The 19,210-nt window shown below is 50.5% G+C and overlaps 2 protein-coding genes across 4 annotated transcripts in view; both read right to left on the bottom strand.

Moving 5' to 3' along the window:
- Positions 1 to 385: 385 nt before the first annotated feature.
- pcf11 (PCF11 cleavage and polyadenylation factor subunit) lies at positions 386 to 13,245 on the bottom strand. 2 transcript variants are annotated; one of them, XM_085421442.1, is made up of 18 exons: positions 11,116 to 13,245; positions 9,118 to 9,243; positions 8,660 to 8,842; positions 7,522 to 7,734; positions 6,024 to 6,961; positions 5,771 to 5,945; positions 5,249 to 5,651; positions 5,030 to 5,167; positions 4,877 to 4,942; positions 3,376 to 4,634; positions 2,417 to 2,483; positions 2,203 to 2,328; positions 1,994 to 2,126; positions 1,735 to 1,918; positions 1,498 to 1,653; positions 1,314 to 1,406; positions 1,188 to 1,223; positions 386 to 1,037 (listed from the first exon to the last, which is right to left on the bottom strand). In XM_085421442.1, the coding sequence occupies exons 1-18, from the start codon at positions 11,356 to 11,358 to the stop codon at positions 813 to 815; spliced, it is 4,764 nt and encodes a 1,587-aa protein (XP_085277568.1). In that variant the 5' UTR covers positions 11,359 to 13,245; the 3' UTR covers positions 386 to 812. The 2 variants fall into 2 exon arrangements, with proteins under 2 accessions (XP_085277568.1, XP_085277569.1); XM_085421443.1 differs by lacking the exon at positions 4,877 to 4,942.
- A 141-nt stretch (positions 13,246 to 13,386) lies between these two features.
- Positions 13,387 to 19,210, bottom strand: part of ncbp3 (nuclear cap binding subunit 3) — a 15,530-nt gene continuing 9,706 nt past the window's right edge. For both annotated transcript variants that reach the window (XM_085421445.1, XM_085421444.1), the window contains exons 10-13: positions 17,959 to 18,274; positions 15,046 to 15,194; positions 14,804 to 14,974; positions 13,387 to 14,727 (exon numbers count right to left, since the gene is read on the bottom strand). In XM_085421445.1, the coding sequence (XP_085277571.1) occupies positions 14,366 to 14,727; positions 14,804 to 14,974; positions 15,046 to 15,194; positions 17,959 to 18,274 (998 nt within the window). In that variant the 3' untranslated portion in view covers positions 13,387 to 14,365. The remainder of the gene's footprint in view (positions 14,728 to 14,803; positions 14,975 to 15,045; positions 15,195 to 17,958; positions 18,275 to 19,210) is intronic.

Genomic DNA, 19,210 nt, shown 5'->3' with positions numbered 1-19,210 from the left:
ACTGCTGACACTTCACTAGTATCACCAGCCTGGAGCTGCTTTCAGCCTTCATGGATTCAAGGAGCTGCTGGAGGTCAGGGTCCATGTTGATCTGACATCATCACACATGCTGTTGTAGCCATCATGACAGTAAAGCTCCTCTACTGGTCTATGGAGGCCATCTGAGTGCAGCACATTCACCTCTGACCTCGTGTCTGCGCTGCAAAATGAGCCCGTCATGTGATTGGCTGATACTACAAGTGGCAGGTTATTTAAGCTGAGATGAACTCAGTTCTTATCCTTCTGTGACTGTCGGCTCAGCACCAGCTTCACTTCCTCTTCAAATGAACTTTTAATACACACACACACACACACACACACACGAATAAATACCCAGAGCAGGATGTTTGAACCCACTGAACCTTTATTGATGTTTTGGAACCCAAATGACAGTAAAACTCAACGATCAATGAGATCAATCAGTATTCACACAAACAGCTTTCAGATGCTTTTATTGATCCAAAGAGAAAGAAAAACGGAAAGAGGGTGGGCTCCTCGGTAGACGAGTCCACGACGCCTCCCGCTCAGACGATGCTTACCTTCAACACCTGCGAGGGCCCATCGATAAACCAATCAATCATCAATAATCTATGTACAGGGGTAACAGCTGATTCAATCACTGTAACACCAGAGTTACCAAAAATACTTTAATGTATAAATTAGGTCATGTACAGGTTCACTGAGGCAGCCGCACGGCCGCGAGTCCAAATACAAAAATGTATTCAAGTACAGACGCAGAGGACGAGTCCCTGCAGCTAAAAACCGCCGCCACCTCACAACGCCGCCGCCTCCTCACCTGCCTCCGTCTTCACTTCAGGAGGCTCCCCGCTCTCATTCTGCACCTCCTGTTTCACTGAGGTGGCGGCGGCAGCAGCAGCGGCAGCAACAGCACAGGAAGTGACCTCCTCCTGCTTTTCTTCCGTCTTCACGAAGGCGCCCAGCGGGTGGTCGGTCAGCAGCTTACTGGGCGACGGCGTGACGTCGACATACGACGATGTCTGAGGAGACAAATGAGAGCGGCGCAAAGAAAAACAATTGAGTTTATACCAGAGAAGAAGAAAGAGGAGGAAGGAGGAGGTGAGGGAGGAGGTGAGGGAGGAGGTGAGGGAGGAGGTGAGGGAGGAGGTGAGGGAGGAGGTGAGACTTACGTTCTTATAATCCTCGAAGCAGGAGGGGTGGAAGTTCTGTGGAGGGAAAACAAACAGCTGGTCACTCGCTTTGTTCTTATTGGTCATCTTACTGATTAGAAGTGGATGGGTGGAGCCTCGGCACACCTTGTCATCGACCTTGACGGCGTTCTTCAGGAACCAGTCCTCCTCCTCCTCCACCCAGTACGTCTCAAAGGGCTCCTGACAGATCTCACAGCTCTGCAGGGAGGAAGGAAGCATTTTTATTGGGCGAGCCTGTGATGTCACCGACAAGCAGGTTGGCCGTCGATTGGCCGTCCGCCGTACTCACCTCTCCCACCTGGTCCTTGGTGGCTCTCACGATCTGGAACTCCTTCTCCTTGGCAGCCGCCTGGCTCTTCTGCACCTCCTCCTCGTTCTCCTTCTCGAAGAACTGGCTCTTGGCGCGCTCCTCCAGGTCGGCGATCTCCTCGAACTCGATCCAGTCCTGCACGACAAACGTATCGTTACATCAGAGCGCTCCACAGGGAGCTAGGCGCCGCGCCCCATGAGGCGTGTTCGTTCTCACCGTGAGGCTGTAGTACCAGCGGCGGTGCGTGACCTTCTTGCTCGCCACTTTGCCGGCGTGGTTCTGCCTGAAGTGCCAGTCCAGGTGGTCAGCGTACATGTCGGTCTGGGCGGCGGTGAAGCGCATGCTGCACAGGCAGCACTGGTTCCCTGAGTACAGCTTCGTCACCACGCTCTCGTAGCGCCTGCGAGAGGGGCGGGGCAAAGTGAGTCACAGCAGAACAAAGTAACCTCGACGATGAGGACAGGCAAATACTCACTGTTTCATATCGTCGATGCTGAAGCTGGTGAGGTCCAGCACGTCGTCCTCGCCCTCGCCCTCACCCTCCACCTCCTGCTCCTCCTCTTCCTCCTCCTCTGGTGGCGGTGCCGGCGGAGGTACAGAAGACGATTCTGGAAAAAAAAACAAACACATCAAACTCGACTGAAGAAGAAGGTTAAAGGCGACAGAGGGAGGGGCTTCACTGACCGCTGCTGGAGGCGGGCGCGGCGTCGGGCTGCGAGGGTTTGATGATGCCGGTGGAGAGGAGCTTGGACAGCAGGTCGTTCACGTCCACCTGACCGAAGTGGTTCTCCGGAGGGACAACCTGCGGATCTACGCAAATACCAACAACCAGTCACGATTTCTGACCTTAAACTCGAGAGCGTTAAAGCTGACCGACACAAACGCCACGCAAACTTACTCTGCTGTCCGAAAGGCACGGCGGTCTGAGGTAGGAAGGGCTGGGCCATGGCTCCCATCACGCTCACCTGAAAACAGCACAGGTACAAACACTCAGATCATTCCCCAGGAACTCGCCCTGCTCAACAACGTGGCCTCTGCACCAATCAGAGCCACCAGCTCAGAGGATCAACTGCACATCTTCCTGCCATTTCTGCACCTCACTCCTACCTGACACGTTCACTTGTTTGCTCAGCAGCGTCTGCTGCCACCTTCTGGCAGTAGTGGGGCTAATTTAATGATAAATGTCCTGAACCGGCGCAACAGCACGCTCTGTAGCATTAACTCCGCCCTCTGCACAGCCTGATACCTTTAAATGTAGTTGTTTTTTTTTTAAAATTCTCTTTAAAAAAAGAAAAACAATTAAAAAGGAAAATTAATCATCACAGAGGTCAAAGGTCCAGAAACTTGTGACCATGCAGAACAGTAACACTTGCAGTCCATCTGTGCTGCATGCTGCATGCCTGCTGGGCCTACCCGATTGGCTGTTTTATATGGAAGAACTCCATTCGCTCCAACTGACCTGGAGTAGTTGCAGAAGTTAGCAACATAGGCTGGCTGTGCCTCAGCGATAGATGTAGGTTTTAAAGTTTCATTGTTTCTAAATAAAACTCAGGTGCATGTATCGCATGAGGAGACTCAGGCACTGCGATTATACAGGATTAGCATGCTAGCATGCTGTTAGCAGGCCAATAACGGCTCTTTTAGCTGCGTCTCCATGTATCACATCAACTCTGACTTAACTGATGCCTAAGTGTTTGGTTGCCCCAAACTACAGTCACAGCTGCTCAGCTGTGGGTGGAGCTCCAGTTGCTCTGAATTTGACACTGGACTGAACTGAGGCAGCTCTGATTGAAACCTGTCTGAAACTACCTCTGTTCTTATTGGTCTAGATCCTGTGATGTCCTGTGCGTTGCTTACCGGCTGCTGTAAGCCAACAGCGGGTGCCCCGGGGTTGTAGAAGGGGGCGGGTCCTGGCTGACTGAACGGCTGCACATGGAAGTTTCCGGCTTGCTGCATGTTCTGTTGCGCCGGGAACGCCGCTGGTGCTGCAGGGAACTGAGGATTGATGGGGTCCGGGAAACGCTGGGGGGGCATGGCGAAGTTCTGCTGGGGGGCCATGGGGGTTTCGTACATGGGCGGGCCCATCTGTCTCATGAGGGGCTGCAGGTTGTGTTGGGGTTCGAAGCGCAGGTGGCCCTGCCCGGGGAAGTGCTCGAAGTGCGGGGGGCCTCCCTGATGTGGCACGTCATACCGGGGGCCCGGTTGGCCCGGCCCCTCGAAGTGTCCAGGGCCATCAAACCTCGTGGGGCCCTCGAAGCGTGCTGGCCGCTGCTGGAAGCCCATGGGGGCGGATCCAGGGCCGGGACCCATGTTGTTTAAGTGACGTGGTGCTTCGAAGCGCTGCAGCGGGCCCTCTGAGTGGCCGGGTGCCGGCACCTCAAATCGTGTCTGTAGTGCGACAGGAGCCCCGAACCTGCCGGGCCCCTGAGGGGGCCCCTCAAACCGCCCTATTCGTTCTCCGCCTCTCATCGGGCCATGACTGATGTGTCCGGGACCGTCCACCCTCTCCGCCATTGTGTGATGAGTTGGTCCGGCACCCTCGAACCTGCTGGGGGCTGGGTGGTGAGGCCCCTCACACTGCAGTGAGTCATCGAACCGCCCAGGGCCACCGCCGCCTTCATACCATCCTGGGGCGTGAGGCCTAGAAGAGCCCATATGACCGGGGCCATTGTAGCGTGCAGGGGGGTGTCCCCCGTCGTGAGGTGGTGTGTGTCCGGGTGACCCGCCGTGCTGTCGGACCGAAGATTGCGGCCCTCCACGGGGGAGTGGCGCCTTCAGGATGGATTTGGTTGAAGCATGAGGCGGCGGGGCATCAAGGGGCCCGTCGTCCGAGTGCTCGCTGTTTGGGCTCTCAAAGCGCGCTATCGGGCTCATGTCAGCAGAGTCTTTCTGTAACGGTGATAGCCGTTCGCGCTCGAAGCGTGTCGCCGTGGCGTCCAGGCCAGCTGGGCTCGGGGAGTTCCTGTGGACCACTGTGCCCGAAGGAGGGGGCACCTCCGGCCTGCGGGCGTCAGCAGGTGGGCCGTACCGCCGTGGGACATTGTAGCTGCTCTTTTGCTCCTCGCGGTCGTTATAATGCTGCCGCTCTGTCAGTGGCGAGGTCCACTCTCTCTCATCTGGAAACCACAGAAGAAGAAATGCTGTGAACGCTGCCGCTTCCTGTCAGCTGATAAATTACAGTTTGAGCTTCATCTGTCTGAATGTGAGGGTGACACTACAGAACTGCAGAGGTGGCCGACTACGACTCCCACAATGCCTTGAAAGGCTGGCGGTGAGAGGGAGTGTCTAATTAGCGGTTAGCTGATGATGTAATCGGGGCTCCTGACTGAATGTGTAGGACTCGTTAGAAATGTCTAACCCTGCTGAAGTATCCCTGATCGACACCCTGACACCCCGCCGCTCCAGAACCTGACCTCTGACCTCTCTGTGGATAAAGATGACAGATAACAGGTAACCTTCACGCCACTTGAACACGTGAACGCAGCGCAGCATGGTGGCGGCGTGCACTCACTTGTCTCTCTGTGGTCGGGTCTCTTCGTGAAGCGAAGACCTGGCTTCAGCGCTGGAAACTCTTTGCCGTGGTTGTACTCCTCAACCATGGGGGCGAGCGGCGCCCGATGCTCCTCGCACTCTTTGCTCCGCCTCTCACCTGAAAAGGGCAGCAGATGTGTTTTTGTTTAAGTAATAAAGCTCTTTTCTCTGGCTAATTTATTGATCATGTGACGCTCACCTGGCCTGTCTCGCGGGCCTCGGTTGTATTTATGTGGCGGCGGATGTCCGCCGCTCTGACCGCCACCCATCTTCTCGCTGTGCCCTGGTTTGTCGGTGATCTCGGGAGTCTCCTCCCCCTCCCACTCCTCTCCGGCAGGTCGGTGATTGACCTGAGTCTTCCTCAGCTTCGACTTGTGCTCGTAGTATGACAGCTCCGCCGGGTCCATGCCTTCGTGGGGGCGGGGCTGAGATGAGGGAGTGCTCAGCAGTGGCGGCTGCTTCTTGACGGGGAAGTCTGATTCGTCCCAGCTGTCTTTGCGCAGCTGGATCTCCTCCTGATACTGGTACAGCTGTTTGATCTGGTGAGCCATATTGAGGAACTCCTCGCGGGAGATCTCGCCACTCTCCATGCGCTTGCTCGCCTGCAGACATGTCATAGTCACATGATATTTAGTGACATGGTAACCCCCCCCACTGATCATAACAAGTGAAAACCAGTGAAACAGCTTTATCCTGCATGTGAGCGGGTCAGTGAACGTACCCTCCTCAGCAGGTCCTTCTTGGAGGCGGAGTTCAGGACATCGGGGATCTGCAGGTTGGCGTCGACGCTGAGCCGGTGCTTCGGGGTTCGGGGGGTGCTGGGGCGGTTTGGCGTGCTGTACGGTTTGTGTCTCTGAGGCGTGGGCTTGGCGTGCACGTCGCCCGACAGCTTCATGCTGAGGAGGAAAACGATTTACGTTTTTTAAAGTTTTAAAACTTTTGAATAATATTTCTGATGCGTTTGATGAACTCACTGTTTACTCTCCTCCCAGCCGCTCCTCCAGCGGTGAGGGGCGTCCTTCATCTCCTTGCAGCCTCCGTCGTGGCTGCGTGGCGAGTGAGAGTCTCTGGTCTCGGAGTGGCGTTCCTCCCCGGGTCTCTTGGACCTTCTGCTCTCAGATTGGCTTTTGGGGGTGGGACGGTCCTCCCGACCGGGCTTGCTGTGCAGCAGGTCGAGCCTCCGTGGTTTTCCAGCTTTGTGCAAAGGTGATGGCGAGGACGAGCTGCTGCGGGCTCTGCCCTTTGGCGAGCGTCTGTCCTTCCTCTTTGGGGAGCCGGCGGGGGATCGCGACCTAGACCGCGAGCGAGTGCGCTTCCTTGCATGCGTTCTGGCGTTGCCAGCGGTCTTATCAGCAGCCTTGTCACGCTCGTGTTTGGCGACCGAACCATTCACCAGTTTGCCTTTGAACCTCTGAGGCTCCGCCCCCCGTGCAGCATCCTCCCGCTCCTCATCACCACATCGCTTCTTCTCCTTCTGCTCACCGTCCTTGCCCTCGCCCACCTTGTCCTGCGTGCGTTTCCTCAGCCGCGGGTCTTTCTTCGTGCCGCTCTGAAGCGCTGCCTCCGCTGCTTTGGTTTTACTCGGCCCACTCTTCGCCATTGGAGACGGCGATTTGGATTTGGGTTTCTCCTGTGGAGCGTCTTTCTTCTGCATCCTGGCTTTCTCCAGAGCGAGAGTGTGACTTCCTGTGGTGGGTGGAGTCTCTCTTTTTGTTGTGGCAGGCTGGTCTTTAGGTAGGGGGCCAGTGGGCGGGCGGTTCAGCCGGGGGTCTCTGACGGACGACTTTGAATCGCTCTGAGGGGGTACCCAGGGTCGGACCACGGGAGCGGGTTGGCTGATGAGCTTGGGCGCCGGGCTCATTGCTGATGAAGTGGAGATCGCCGTCGCTGCTGGTAATGTGAAGCCGCTGACCTGTAACCATGTGACAGAGCTGCCTGTTAAATATGTGCAAGTTTCTACACAACAAACCTGACAGCAGATAAACTCCGCTTTAAGGTGTCGCGGATAAATACAGGAAAGTAAAACCAGTACAAAACAAAAACAACAAGTCCTAACACACGGGAAAAGACCCGAGGAAACAGCGTTAACGACAAAAACCCTGAAAACCATAAATGTCACACCCGAGCCTCGACTCTCACGGCCCTGGGACCGCTGCTCTAAACCTTCGGACAAGTGACAGGTGAGCTTTGAGCCAAAACAAAAGATTTAAGACTCTGCTGCTTCTTCCTGTCGTTTTTACCCTTTAAATGGGAACTAGCAGCGTCCCAGTTCAGATCAAACTGGTTTGTAGTTTGATCTGAACTGGAGCTGAAGGCTTTAACACATTCGGGGTGTTTCAGGGTTTTTAAAGCAGTGAATGGCCATGACAGCGCTCAGATAATGTTCTGGTTTTAGCTTAAGTCTGAACCCCTGGATTGTGATGCGGACACGTGATTGGCTAACAGTGATGTTACAGCCCCAGGTGGTCGTACCAGCTGAGCTTTGGTCTGCTCCAGCTCCAGTTCGATCTTCTTCTGCTGGAGCTCCAGGAGCTGCTTCTGTTTGGCCAGCAGCTGCTGCCGGATTAGCTGCTCCTGTGTCAGGCTGGACTGACTGATGGCGGCAGGGACCGGCTGAGGGGCAGGTGGGGCCGTGGGCGGTGGCTGGGCCGGGGTTGGCCTGGGAGAGGATGAAGACTCCTCAGGCTGAAAGACGGAGAGAAAGATAACTTCGGTTTAGAACTCAAGTTCAGCTCCACAAAATCCCATCGCTCAATGTGGATGATGCTGTGTGTGGTCAGAGACCAGGGAGGGTCACTGGGGTCCAACCCTGGAGCCTGACCCGGACACAGGTAAGGAGCACGTGGATGTGACACTTGACCCGGTCATATTTATGGAAAACCTCTTTAAAAACATTTCCAGTGATCAAACTAACCAAACCTGCATGCAGCCACCTGACAGTGGTTAACACTGGTTTGAACCAGTTTATCAGGTTCACTCTGCATGGATGTCCTGACAGGTTAACCCAGTCTGACACCAGTCAACAGTTTAATAAAAGCATGACGTCTGCTCACTTTAGTTGGTTAAAAATTGTCAAATTCTGTCATTTGAGCCAAACAAACCAATTTCTGCTCCCAGCTTCATTTTTCTACTTTATCTGACGTGAGCTCGACAGCAGATCTGAAAGCAGCTTCACAACGTAACCAAGCACAACCGAAACCTCAGATCAGGCACAAAAACTCAACGCTCATAAGAGCAAAAGTAAAAAAACAAAATAGTAAGTATTAAACACAGAGTTCTGCCGGGTCTCCTTTATTCTCCTCAGCACATCTTTATTTGAAGATATTACAGCAGAAAAACTAAAAACAAAAACCTCCCACGCTGAAGCTCTCTGGACCTTTTAAAGACTCTTAATAGGAAACATTGTTTGTGGTAGTTACTGTAACAATAACTTATTTACATGTGAACAATCCTCAGGGGTGTACCTGCACGTTTCACTACATCTTCTTTATCGACATTTCAAGGGCACACAGACACATTTATTGAGAAGCCCGACGAGGACCTCAGGAACAAACCTCTGCGCCGGGGCGACCTCGGGCTGCCCGAGGCTCACGCCCCCGCTCGTACACACCTGTTTGAGGAACTTGGGGTTGACGTGGATGCTGGAGTTGGGGGTGGGCGGCGGCAGCTTGATGGGCCACGCTGGGTCCACAGAGTTGACCTTCACGTCAAGCGCGTACAGCTTCTTGGGCGGGAACACGTCGTCCCAGGTGGAGCGCAGCTTGAACAGGGACTTTCTAGTGTTTTCGTCCACCTACAAACAGAGGACAGCGCTTGGTCCACAGCCACCAACAAAAAGCAGACATCACACTGTGCACAGCTGTTAGTCCACTTCAAAACATCAGCTAAAGTCCTAAAGCCTCCCTCCAGCTTTCATTAGCAGTACGTTACGCAGTAAGACAGGAGCAGAGTGCAGGAGACTACACAGAAGAAAGCAAGCAACAGGACAAACAGGAGGGAGTGCGAGGGCTGCTAACATGTCACTGCTTAAATCTTAACAAGGCCAAACGGCAGCAAAGAGAACTGTACCTTTTCAAAGACACATATAAATGAAGGGATTAGGTTTTTAGCAAACACTGCAAGGTATTCTCCTCCAACATTCTTCACTATGGAATCCACTAAGTACAAAACTGGAAGCTTCTCGCTGGGTGGGGCCTGGAGCAATAAGAGAACTCGACAAGTTTAGAAAACAAACAGGGGTTAAAAGCAACATTTCAGAATAAAAGCTCACAGTACACCTGCCCCGCCCCTCAGCACCCAAAAACGTGGAAAAAGTTCAAAAGGTCAAGAACTGCAGGAAAACATCTCAGTCCCAGTCAGTCCGTGCGCTGCTGCGTCTTCACAGGAGAAAAAGGAAAAGTCATCTTCCCGAGTCCACTCAGCGTCTGCCGAGTTACAAAATGAGTCCGTGGCGCCGCCAGGCTTCAGTCCAGGAGCCGTTTACCTCCAAAGAGCGTTTGTAACCTTCCACCGCTCTTTGTACGTTTACCCAGAAGGCTCGTCTTCGAGGTGACTCCACCCCCAGTGAGCTTTATTCCCCCTCACACCTCCACTTTGACCCCCGACATCTTTAATCCCCCCCCCCCCCCTCCCTCAGTGTGTGCAGTAAATGAAACCAGAGTCATGCCAAGAAATTACACTGGGAAATAAAAAATGACAAAAAGCACATTTCACATTTTTTATTATAAACATTTTAACCATTCAAATCACATTTTTCAAGAATTCAAGATTCACTCGAGAATTAAATCAAGTGTCATGGACCAGAAGCTGAGTGTAACGTGATGGCGGGCGGAGGGGGTGTTGAAGACGCCCCGTTAATCAATGACCCGACACTGATAACACACAACAGATCAGACTGAAACCATTCAGAGACACTGATGTGGTCTGAGCTCAGCAGGACTACAGATGGTCAAAATCCACCAAAAACTCGAGCCGCTAATCCTCAGTCAGATCAATGTGACGAGCTTCACGCTGATTGAAAGCTCAAGTGCTGCAGAGGGAAGTTTGACTGTTTACCAAAGCTTTGTTCAACACGTGCACACCTCAGACTTCTAAAGGAGAACTGTGACACCATCAGCACAGCAGTTATTTATTCATTTACAGACATCAGCGGGCGACACTTCAACACGTCAGGCACTTCTATGAAATCTGTCCTTGGTTTAAAGTCAAACTGCTGAACCTGATGTGAGGAGTTTAGGCCAATTCAAGGTTTTTACTGTTTCTTTATTTAACAAAGTTTAGACCACTTCAGAGCATTAGCCTGAGACCAGCAGGGCACAAACTGAGACATCACCCGGAGTTCAGTAGAGCTACTGTCCGACTGAGGCCAGAAATAACAGCGCGGTGATTTCCCCTGTTCAGGAAAGTGACTCAGATTTACTTCCCCAGCTCTATGTGGCCTCATCCTTTGTGTTAATAACCCAGAGAAACAAGACTTTCAAAAAACATCCATTTTGTGAATTTAGTATTTTTTAATTTTAAGAAATAATCATCAGCCTGAACTTTAATCTAGGTTTTAAAGCAGCCTCGTGCAGATTTCGGCCCTTCCCACGTGTCAGAAAGTATTCTGTCGCTGCAGTTGTTTAAATAAAGTTGGTTTAAACAAACTACCATGGCAACAAGCTGAACCAAAGTTAACGTCCCGCTAAAGTGCCGCCTTCTTTTCTACTCACGTCTACTGACGTTTACTCCACATTAAAGAGGAAAACGCAGAGCGAACGGTAAAGACGGACTGATTTAAGGTGGGCTGATTTAAGGTGGATTTCAACTCCAGACCACATCGAGTACCTACAGCGAGTCTGCAGAGAAATGGCGTGCTGCTGAGTACAATAAAGAATAAATGGTCGGTTGACTTTAATACACACAGTTGTTCAAGAGTTGGCTGAATGCGGAGCTAGCAGAACAAACAGCTGGATGTTTTCAGAGACCGTTACCGCGGCCGACCTCGTCGCCATGTTCGGCTAGCAGCTAACTACATACATCGACAGCAAACATCTCAGTGTGAAAGTATTCTATATTCATAAAAACCTTGCTTATTTGTGCTTCAATAATTTCCACGATATCCTTGGCGAAGTTGATGTTTTCCTCGGCCAGGATGGTCAGCATGTTGATGTGCGGCTTGCTGTTAAACGTCAGGTCTTCGAGGGAGGACTGGTACTCCCGGCAGGCGTCTTCCCTCGCCGCGCTGTCGTCCATCTTTGAGCTGAGACACTCGGCCAAACCTAAGCGAGTCTTACCGAAACCATAACCACTGATCAGCAGGCAGTCCATGAACTCATACGGCTAACTGTTCGTCCCGGACTTGTTGAGAAATCACGCCGGTTCGGGGGTATATTTCAGCCGTCTTCTGTCGCAGTTCAGTGCCCTTTCAACGACCACAAGAAAATGGCGACTGTAACTGAAGGAAGTCTACGTCACGTTGAGGTTTTTATAACAGTCGTGATGTCAGTGCAGTGTCATTGGCTGGTTTCAGCCCGCCTTAACCTGGGTTTTCTTTGCGATTAGTTGGGGGAAATAACGGCCACACAAATGAGCCAATCAGAGTGGAGTACCGTCAATCCCGATTACATAACGAAAAATGATTGCAACAGCTCTTACTCAACGACCAGGCCGCAGCACTACTCGCAAATAAACACGTTACTCATTAGAAACTATGTTCGCATATCGTAACACCAATAAATAAATATATATAGATATGTATATTTAAAAACTAAATTTAATCAATTCAAACAATTTTAATTCTACATTTTGATCGAACTGTGTCTTTGTAAAAGTCTTAAAAAGTGTGTGCCATCCCTCATAAACATGGGAACTACGTACAGACAAGTACATCAGGAGAAAACAGAGTTTACACAATTATAACAAACTTATAAGTCAACGTCACCAGTTTGAACTGGGAGCAGCTCTGTGTGTAATGCCTGCAGGAACAGACAGGTTATTTGTTATATGCAGACGCAGCACTGGTTCATCTCTGCAGTTAGGAATCATTCAAGCATGAAAAAGTCACCTAAGAGTTAAGAGGCGTAACCAACACCAAAGAGCTACCTCATCAGGCCAGAACGTGTGTTTCACCCAGACGTCCTGTAAGTTTCAATGAGGCGTTGAGAACACATGAAAAGGGAAAGGCTGAGCTGAGGGTTCCCAACTCTCTGAATGCTACTCATGGCCATTGTTCAGCGCTCATGACAGTTTGCATAGTAACGACTATGAAACTGAGCTCACTGTTCAGGCTCATCTGAATCTGCTGAAAAGATCACTGTGGTCTGTCGGCGCCGCAGCCAGAGCGCCGCTGAGCCGGCCTTACCTTAACTTCATCAAATTCAATCATATCAAACATCCTTGAAAGAGTCAAACAGCTAACAGATCATCTGCAGAGGTTTATTTGAAGAGTTTCAGTCAGGTTTCAGAGCTCATCACAGCACAGAAACAGCTTTAGTGAAGGTTACAAATGATCTTCTTATGGCCTCTGACAGTGGACTCATCTCTGTGCTTGTCCTGCTAGACCTCAGTGCAGCGTTCGATACTGTCGACCATAATATCCTATTAGAGCGATTAGAACAAGCTGTAGGTGTTACAGGTACTGCACTGCTGGAGATTCCCATGATGCACTGAGTGTTTCTTGGTGTGGTAATACTCCTTTCTGCATTTAATCGTTAGTAATTATTAATCTCTGGCTCTCTTCTGCAGCACGTCTTTGTCCCATCGTCCAACTTCTGCCAGAGGTTTTTCCATCCGGCTGTCGCTACAGTGACAGCTCAGGGGTCTTTACCTGACATTATAAAGCACTTTGACACAACTGTGAGCTGAAGTGTTTTCTGCTGGACATTTGTCATTTTAATTTGCAATGTTTTCGTTTTTTCCTGTGAACATGATCCTCTCTGAGGGTCACGTGTTCGATTCGTACACCTGACAGAAGCGTCGCATTTATCCAGGCAGCAGCTCCAACAGCGAGAAACACACACGTCTGCAGACTTTTTAAAATAACTCAACTGTTTAAATTAAGGATTAAAATTTGCATTATGGAGGGGTGTGGCCTCTTTAGCTGACAGGTGGATGGTGACGCACAATTCTGACCTGGAGCCTGATAATATGGCTGCTGAGGTTAATCGCACCAACACGTCTGAGGAAGATGGTTTTATATTTGGCTGTTCCTGAGCATCTGTGTGTCTGCGTCCAGCGCAGAGGCCACGCCTCAATGAGCTCACAACCCCTCCCTGGTTGTTGGAACACCCGCCTGAAAAGCACACCTGTGTTGTGCAGGTATCTGTGGTCAGGGTTACAGGAAGAAGACTCGACACGTGTGGAATAAAACATCAGCCGGTACTTTAATAATGATCTCATCTCAGGAGCAGCAGTGTGGTGTCACCTGCACGTGGACCCAAAGGCTTCATTTAAAAACAACACATCATGTGACGTCACAGGAACAGTCGATGGACTCGCACTCGCACACACATCCGGGTCATCAACAAGGTGTTTAGAAGAAAAAAATAATAATAAAGAGACAAAAAGTAGGAAAATGTCCCACAGCGGACGCCCCAGTCCTGCCAGCGCTAACACCACGCCTACACCACACGCTGGAGGCGGAGTCACTTCACTGTCTGAGCTGCAGTCATACGGGGAAAAGCTGAGGAATGGTGGCGAGCGAGAATGGTGACAAGAAGAGCAGCAGCAGGTGAGCGGAGAGTTTCCCATGATGCTTTGCCACATCCTGACAGAACACCACAGGCAGGAGGAGAGGAGGCCGCGGGAACCAAAGCTTCGCCCTCTGCTCATAATTAGCACCGAACTTCGCAGGACTTCCTCTGAAATGTCCTCAGATCCACAGCCGAGTGAACAAACTCCGGAACGCCGAGGCAGGAAATGACCTCACAACCCGACTGACCCCTCAGTACTGGGCGATACGACTTCAGGGGACGGATCGCTTCCTTTGGCTCTATTCTGCCTCACCTGCAGCAGGTGATTAGAGGCCACGCCCCCAAACAACTGTCACTGATCTGGATGATAAAGTGACAATTTGCAACTTCACCTCGCTTCAGACAGGAAGTGAGGAGGGCGCACACTGCAGGAAGTTGAAATTAAAGGTGGGCGGAGCTTCAGGGAGCAGTCGAGGTGGACTGCGGCTCCCTGGAGAAGGTTTATGAAATGTTTTTGTTGATATTTACGAGTCATTATTTCAGGTGTTTTCAAAGGGAGAAGCTCGCCGCCCGGCCCCGTTCCCCAACTCACCCGGGTCGTCCATCAGAGGAAATACTGCTCCGCCCCCTCCTCCTCGTGTGGTTCAGGCGTCGGACTCGTCGCTGCTGTCGCGGCTGATCTCGATCTGCAGCGAGGGCAGGTTGTCCAGCCGACTCTTCTTCATCTTGTGGGTGAGACGCTCCTGCTTCTGTTTGATCATGGCGCCCCACATCCTCTGCAGCGTCGAGTCGTCCTCCTCGTCCCCGCGCCTGTCGTCCTCCTCCTCCTCCTTGTCCCCCTCTCCGTCACCACGCCTCCTCTCGCTTCTACTGCTGCCACCGCCATCCCGGCCCGATGAGGAAGAGGAGAACAGCCCCGCCGAGCGGCCGCTTGACCTGTCGTGACGTCTGGCGGCAGCGCTGCTGCCGTCGTCGTCGCTGGAGCCGAGTCTGCTCCACAGCCCGCCTGCAGACGAGAGAGAGCGTTACAAACGCCACACAGCAAAGAAAGAAGACGACAGAGGTTGGCGTCGCCTCCGTACCCGTCTTCCTGTCTGTGGATGAGTTTGAGCAGTGGCCTCTGCTGTCCTGACTGGCCACGCCCAGTCTGCGATGCACATCTCTGGCTAGGGGAGTGTCTCTCGGGGACAGCGGCGAGGGGGAGCGGCGTCTGTCTGGAGAGTAGCGTCTTTTCCCGAGCCGCTGCCGTACGTCTGCGGAGAGCGTCAGAGTCAGAGGCCCGCCTCACGGCAGCACAGCAAGCACCTGGATTTAAACCGCTCACCTGTCTTCCCGCCGCTGACCACCGGAGGGGGCTGGCTGTGCTGAGAGTGGCCCTGCCGCTTCTCCTCCAGCAGCTGCCGCACGTCCGTCACCTTAGAGGGCGACGAGGCTTTGGTCCTGCTCTGTGATCCCGACGTTCCGATCCTGTTCCTGAACGGTGCGACACAGGCAGAGTTAAACGCAAAGCAAACGTGTGTGAGCGCGGCGGCGAAACATTCCTGCAGGTTTAATGATCAGAGCAGAAGAAAATCTTTCATGCATTCACTAGCTGTGTCCCACAACCTAGGCTGCATCCTCCTGAGGCCGCATTTGTAGGCCGATTACATCACAGCAACGCGGCGTAGACTCCTCCAAATATATCCCAAAATGCCTCCTCCATTTCCCCGAATTTGAAGGATGGGTCGGGTAGGTCCTTTACTGCAACTAAGTTTTAATATTACTCTTATTATTCTTTCTGGGTCACAAAATAAACTTTTAACATATGTCCAGGCGAGAATGTGGCTGTGCAAACCTCAAATATCTGCTCGGTTTATCAAGACACCACATATTTGCAAAAGTGCTTCGACGTTTTCGGAGACATCTGTTACCCACCAGCGAGCCGGGGCGAGAACGGCAAACTCCCGGCACATCGTTTTCAGATAAGATAAAGAGACAAAGAAGAAGTTTATTGTCATTGTAGTTATACAACAAAATTTGTTTGGTAGCTCACAGCAGCAATAAAACAAGAAGCAGCACAGTAATAAATAACCGTAGTAAAAGTATAAGATATAAAGTAAAAGGAAGGAACTTAGCACAGTAAATAAAGAAAACATAACAGTATTTACACCAGACACTTTACAGACCACCGCGGTCTTTCGCTACTCAGTTTAAATGTAATATATAAGTTACTTAGACAATGATAGTCGACTAGTCAGCGATTATTTTTGCGATTAGTCACTAATCAGATCATCATCCATACAGCTTATTGCACCAGCAGCATCTGCTCTTATATAACTATCATTAGCTTACAGCTTTAAGTGTTTCAGGTGCTAACTAAAAATAAAGACAAGATGATAGTTTATTAAATGTTAATGACATTTGCAGATTGTTTCGGTGAAGTTTAATAAACTCCTTGCTATCTAAAATAACAGGACACCGGAGTAAATTCTGGAGCATCTCACACTTCTGATAATCAGCTGTCTGCTTGATGTTTATTCAGCTGTGTAAAAACTATAACTTTAATCTCAACCAAACCGATTTACTCAGGAACAAATAAAATACTAAAAAAAGCCAAACAATTACAGTTTTAAGTTATCTGAGTGACTTATATATCATGTTTAACCTGAGTAGCGAAAGACGGCGGTGGGTTTGAAAACGATTAGCCGGGAGTCCGGTGTTCTCACGGCTCTAGTTAGCCTAGCCCCCGGCTCGCTATCGAGCTAGTGGGTAACAGACGTCTCCGAAAACGTCGGAGCGCTTTTGAAAATATGTGGTGTCCTGATAAACTGAGCAGATATTTGAGGTTTACACAGCTACATTCTCGCCTGAAAATATGTTAAACGTTTATTTTGTGACCCAGAAAGAATAATAAGAGTAATATTAAAACTAACTAGCTGCCGCCATTGTTGGAAACTGAGCTGGGCCGCACTATGAATTCTGGGACACAGCTTCTTCTTCTTCTGGGTTTAACGGCAGCTGGCATCCTTGTACATGCAGTGCTGCCATCTTCTGTTTCAGTCCGTTATTACACTCTTAAATCCTGCTACTTATTCCTGCGTCTTTTGTGATCTTACAAAGCTTCAAATGACGCGTCGACTATTAAATCAGTCGTCGACGATTTTGATAGTCGACGTAATCGTGACTAGTCGACAAATCGTGGCAGCCCTATTAGACAACCTAAAAATGTTATTGTTTGGCTTTTTGTTTTATTTGTTCGTGAGTAAATCGGTTTGGCTCAGATTAAAGTTATTAGATAAAATAAAACTTTATTAATCCCCCGGGTGGTTTTCACACAGCTGAATAAACGTCAAACAGAAAACTGATTAAACAGATGGTCGAGTTTACTCCAGTGTCCTGTTACATTTTAGACAGCAAGGAGCAGACGGACGAGTTTATTAAACTCCACCGAGACAGCGCTGACGCAGATCTGAAGGCGAGACCGTCCAGTTTCAGAGCTGTTTACTTCCGGCCTTCTCGGTCCTCCGGAGGATGCAGCTTAGGTTTTGGGACACAGTAACTGTCAGTACTCACAGCAACAGCCTGGAGACTAAAGATCCGCCCACACAGGAAGTAGTATGTGGTAGTGGTTGTTTTACAGTTGCTGGTTGGTGACCAGCCAATCGTTCTCACTCGCTTCAAAGTTAAATAAAGTTTAACTCGGGATCCGCCCACTTCCCACCATCATCACCCAAAACTGCAGAATGCCTGATTTTTCTATGATGTCACTTCCTGTGAGGCCGCCCACTCAGACGTAAAAACAAGGTTCTGGTATTTGAAGGAAGCAGGAACACTGCGGCACCCCTGATTTTCAAAATAAAAGCTGTGAGCAAACATGATGGCTCTTTCCATTTTAATTTAATGCTCAGCCTCACTGAGAGGCGTGCACACACACACAGACACACACACTCAGTCTGCAGCATGTCTTTTGTAACCAACCAATCACAGCAGATGGCCCCGCCCCTCCCTGAGCCTGGTTCTGCCGGACGTTTCTTCCTGTTAAAAGGGAGTTTTTCCTTCCCACTGTCGCCAAAGTGCTGCTCATAGGGGGTCATATGATTGTTGGGCTTTTCTCTGTATGTATTATTGTAGGAGCGCCTTGAGGCGACTGTTGTTGTAAAAATAAAACTGAATAGAAAATAACACACACACACACACACACACACACACACACACACACACACACACACACACACACACACAGGTGAGCAACTCTGACCGGATGCTCTTCAGGTGCGTCTCCAGCTCGTCGGCATACATCGTCATCTTCTTGCTCTTCTTCGGCGACGGCGTGGAGATCATCTTCAGCTCCAGGTCGTAGTCCATCTCGTCCGACTCGGACCACGGAGACGGAGAGCGGTCCGTCTGGCTGTGGAGCCCCGCCCCCAGTGAGCGTGAGCCACCGCCCCTGTCCCCCCTCTCCCTGTACTCCACCACCCTGTCGTCAGAGTCCATGTCCTCGTCGCCGTCTTCTTCCTCCTCCTCCTCCTCCTCTTCTTCCTTGATGGGCTCCTCGGGCAGGTTGACGAGATCCGCTGAAAGCACAGAAGTCATGAAAACGTTAGCATGAAGCAGAAGAAAACCACATTTAGGGCTCTAGAGACCAATCGTTTCAATGGTGCGACTAAGAAAAACAGCTGTTCCAGTAAAAAAGAAAAAAAAGTCTCAGCAACTCTCAAAGTCTCCGTGTGGTCAACAACTAACACATGCCCCTATCGTGTGTCCCAATCAGTGAACGTCAGGGGCGGGACCTCTGTGATTGGCTGTGGTTCTAAAGTGCAGGTGGACAGAGGGAGGCGAGGAGCTGAATAAAGCCATATCGAGTCATTAAATCCTGAATCGACTTTTAAATGTATTTTGTCAGAAACGCCGAAATCTCAGGTTAAAGCTCACAAAACTATTTCAACAAACGGTAAATAAGAGCAGATACACAAACTCCACACAAACACAGAGCTGTCGGCTTTCTCATCGTACACGGACACGCCGTCGGGCCCGCTCTGTGTTTACGTCTTTTTTGCGCCGATTCTGAGCTGCAGGTTTTGTTTCTCTCCGACCAAAACTCACTGAACCAGCAGCAAAAGAAGCAGCAAACTACGCTTCAGATTTGATCAACATCGTCATTAATTCACTCTGACTTTTGCTGTTTTGCTTCCAGCACGATCAAAAGCACACTTCCTGCACAGCTCTCTCTCTGATCTCAGTTTTCTGCATTATTCATTCACCCATCAGTCTGCTCCTCGGACAAGAAAGCCTCATTTCTGCTGTTCAACACTGAAGAAATGTAAACGTTTTAAAATGATGCAAAACTGCAGAACATTTTAAGTTTCTCTGCTATAAAATCCAGGCCAGAAAAATCTGCTTCATGTTTTTCTGTTTTATCCTCTGCTGTGATGCTCAAGTCTCACAGTATCAGTGCTGATAAATGATCAGAATTACAATATTTCTGACTGTGAGACAAAACTGAATCCAGT

Source organism: Rhamphochromis longiceps, linkage group LG10, assembly GCF_057381845.1.
Source record: "Rhamphochromis longiceps isolate RC_006_pf linkage group LG10, R_longiceps_female_GT1.1, whole genome shotgun sequence".
Classification (NCBI taxonomy): Eukaryota; Metazoa; Chordata; class Actinopteri; order Cichliformes; family Cichlidae; genus Rhamphochromis; species Rhamphochromis longiceps.
This window is presented reverse-complemented; position numbering and strand designations above follow the sequence as displayed.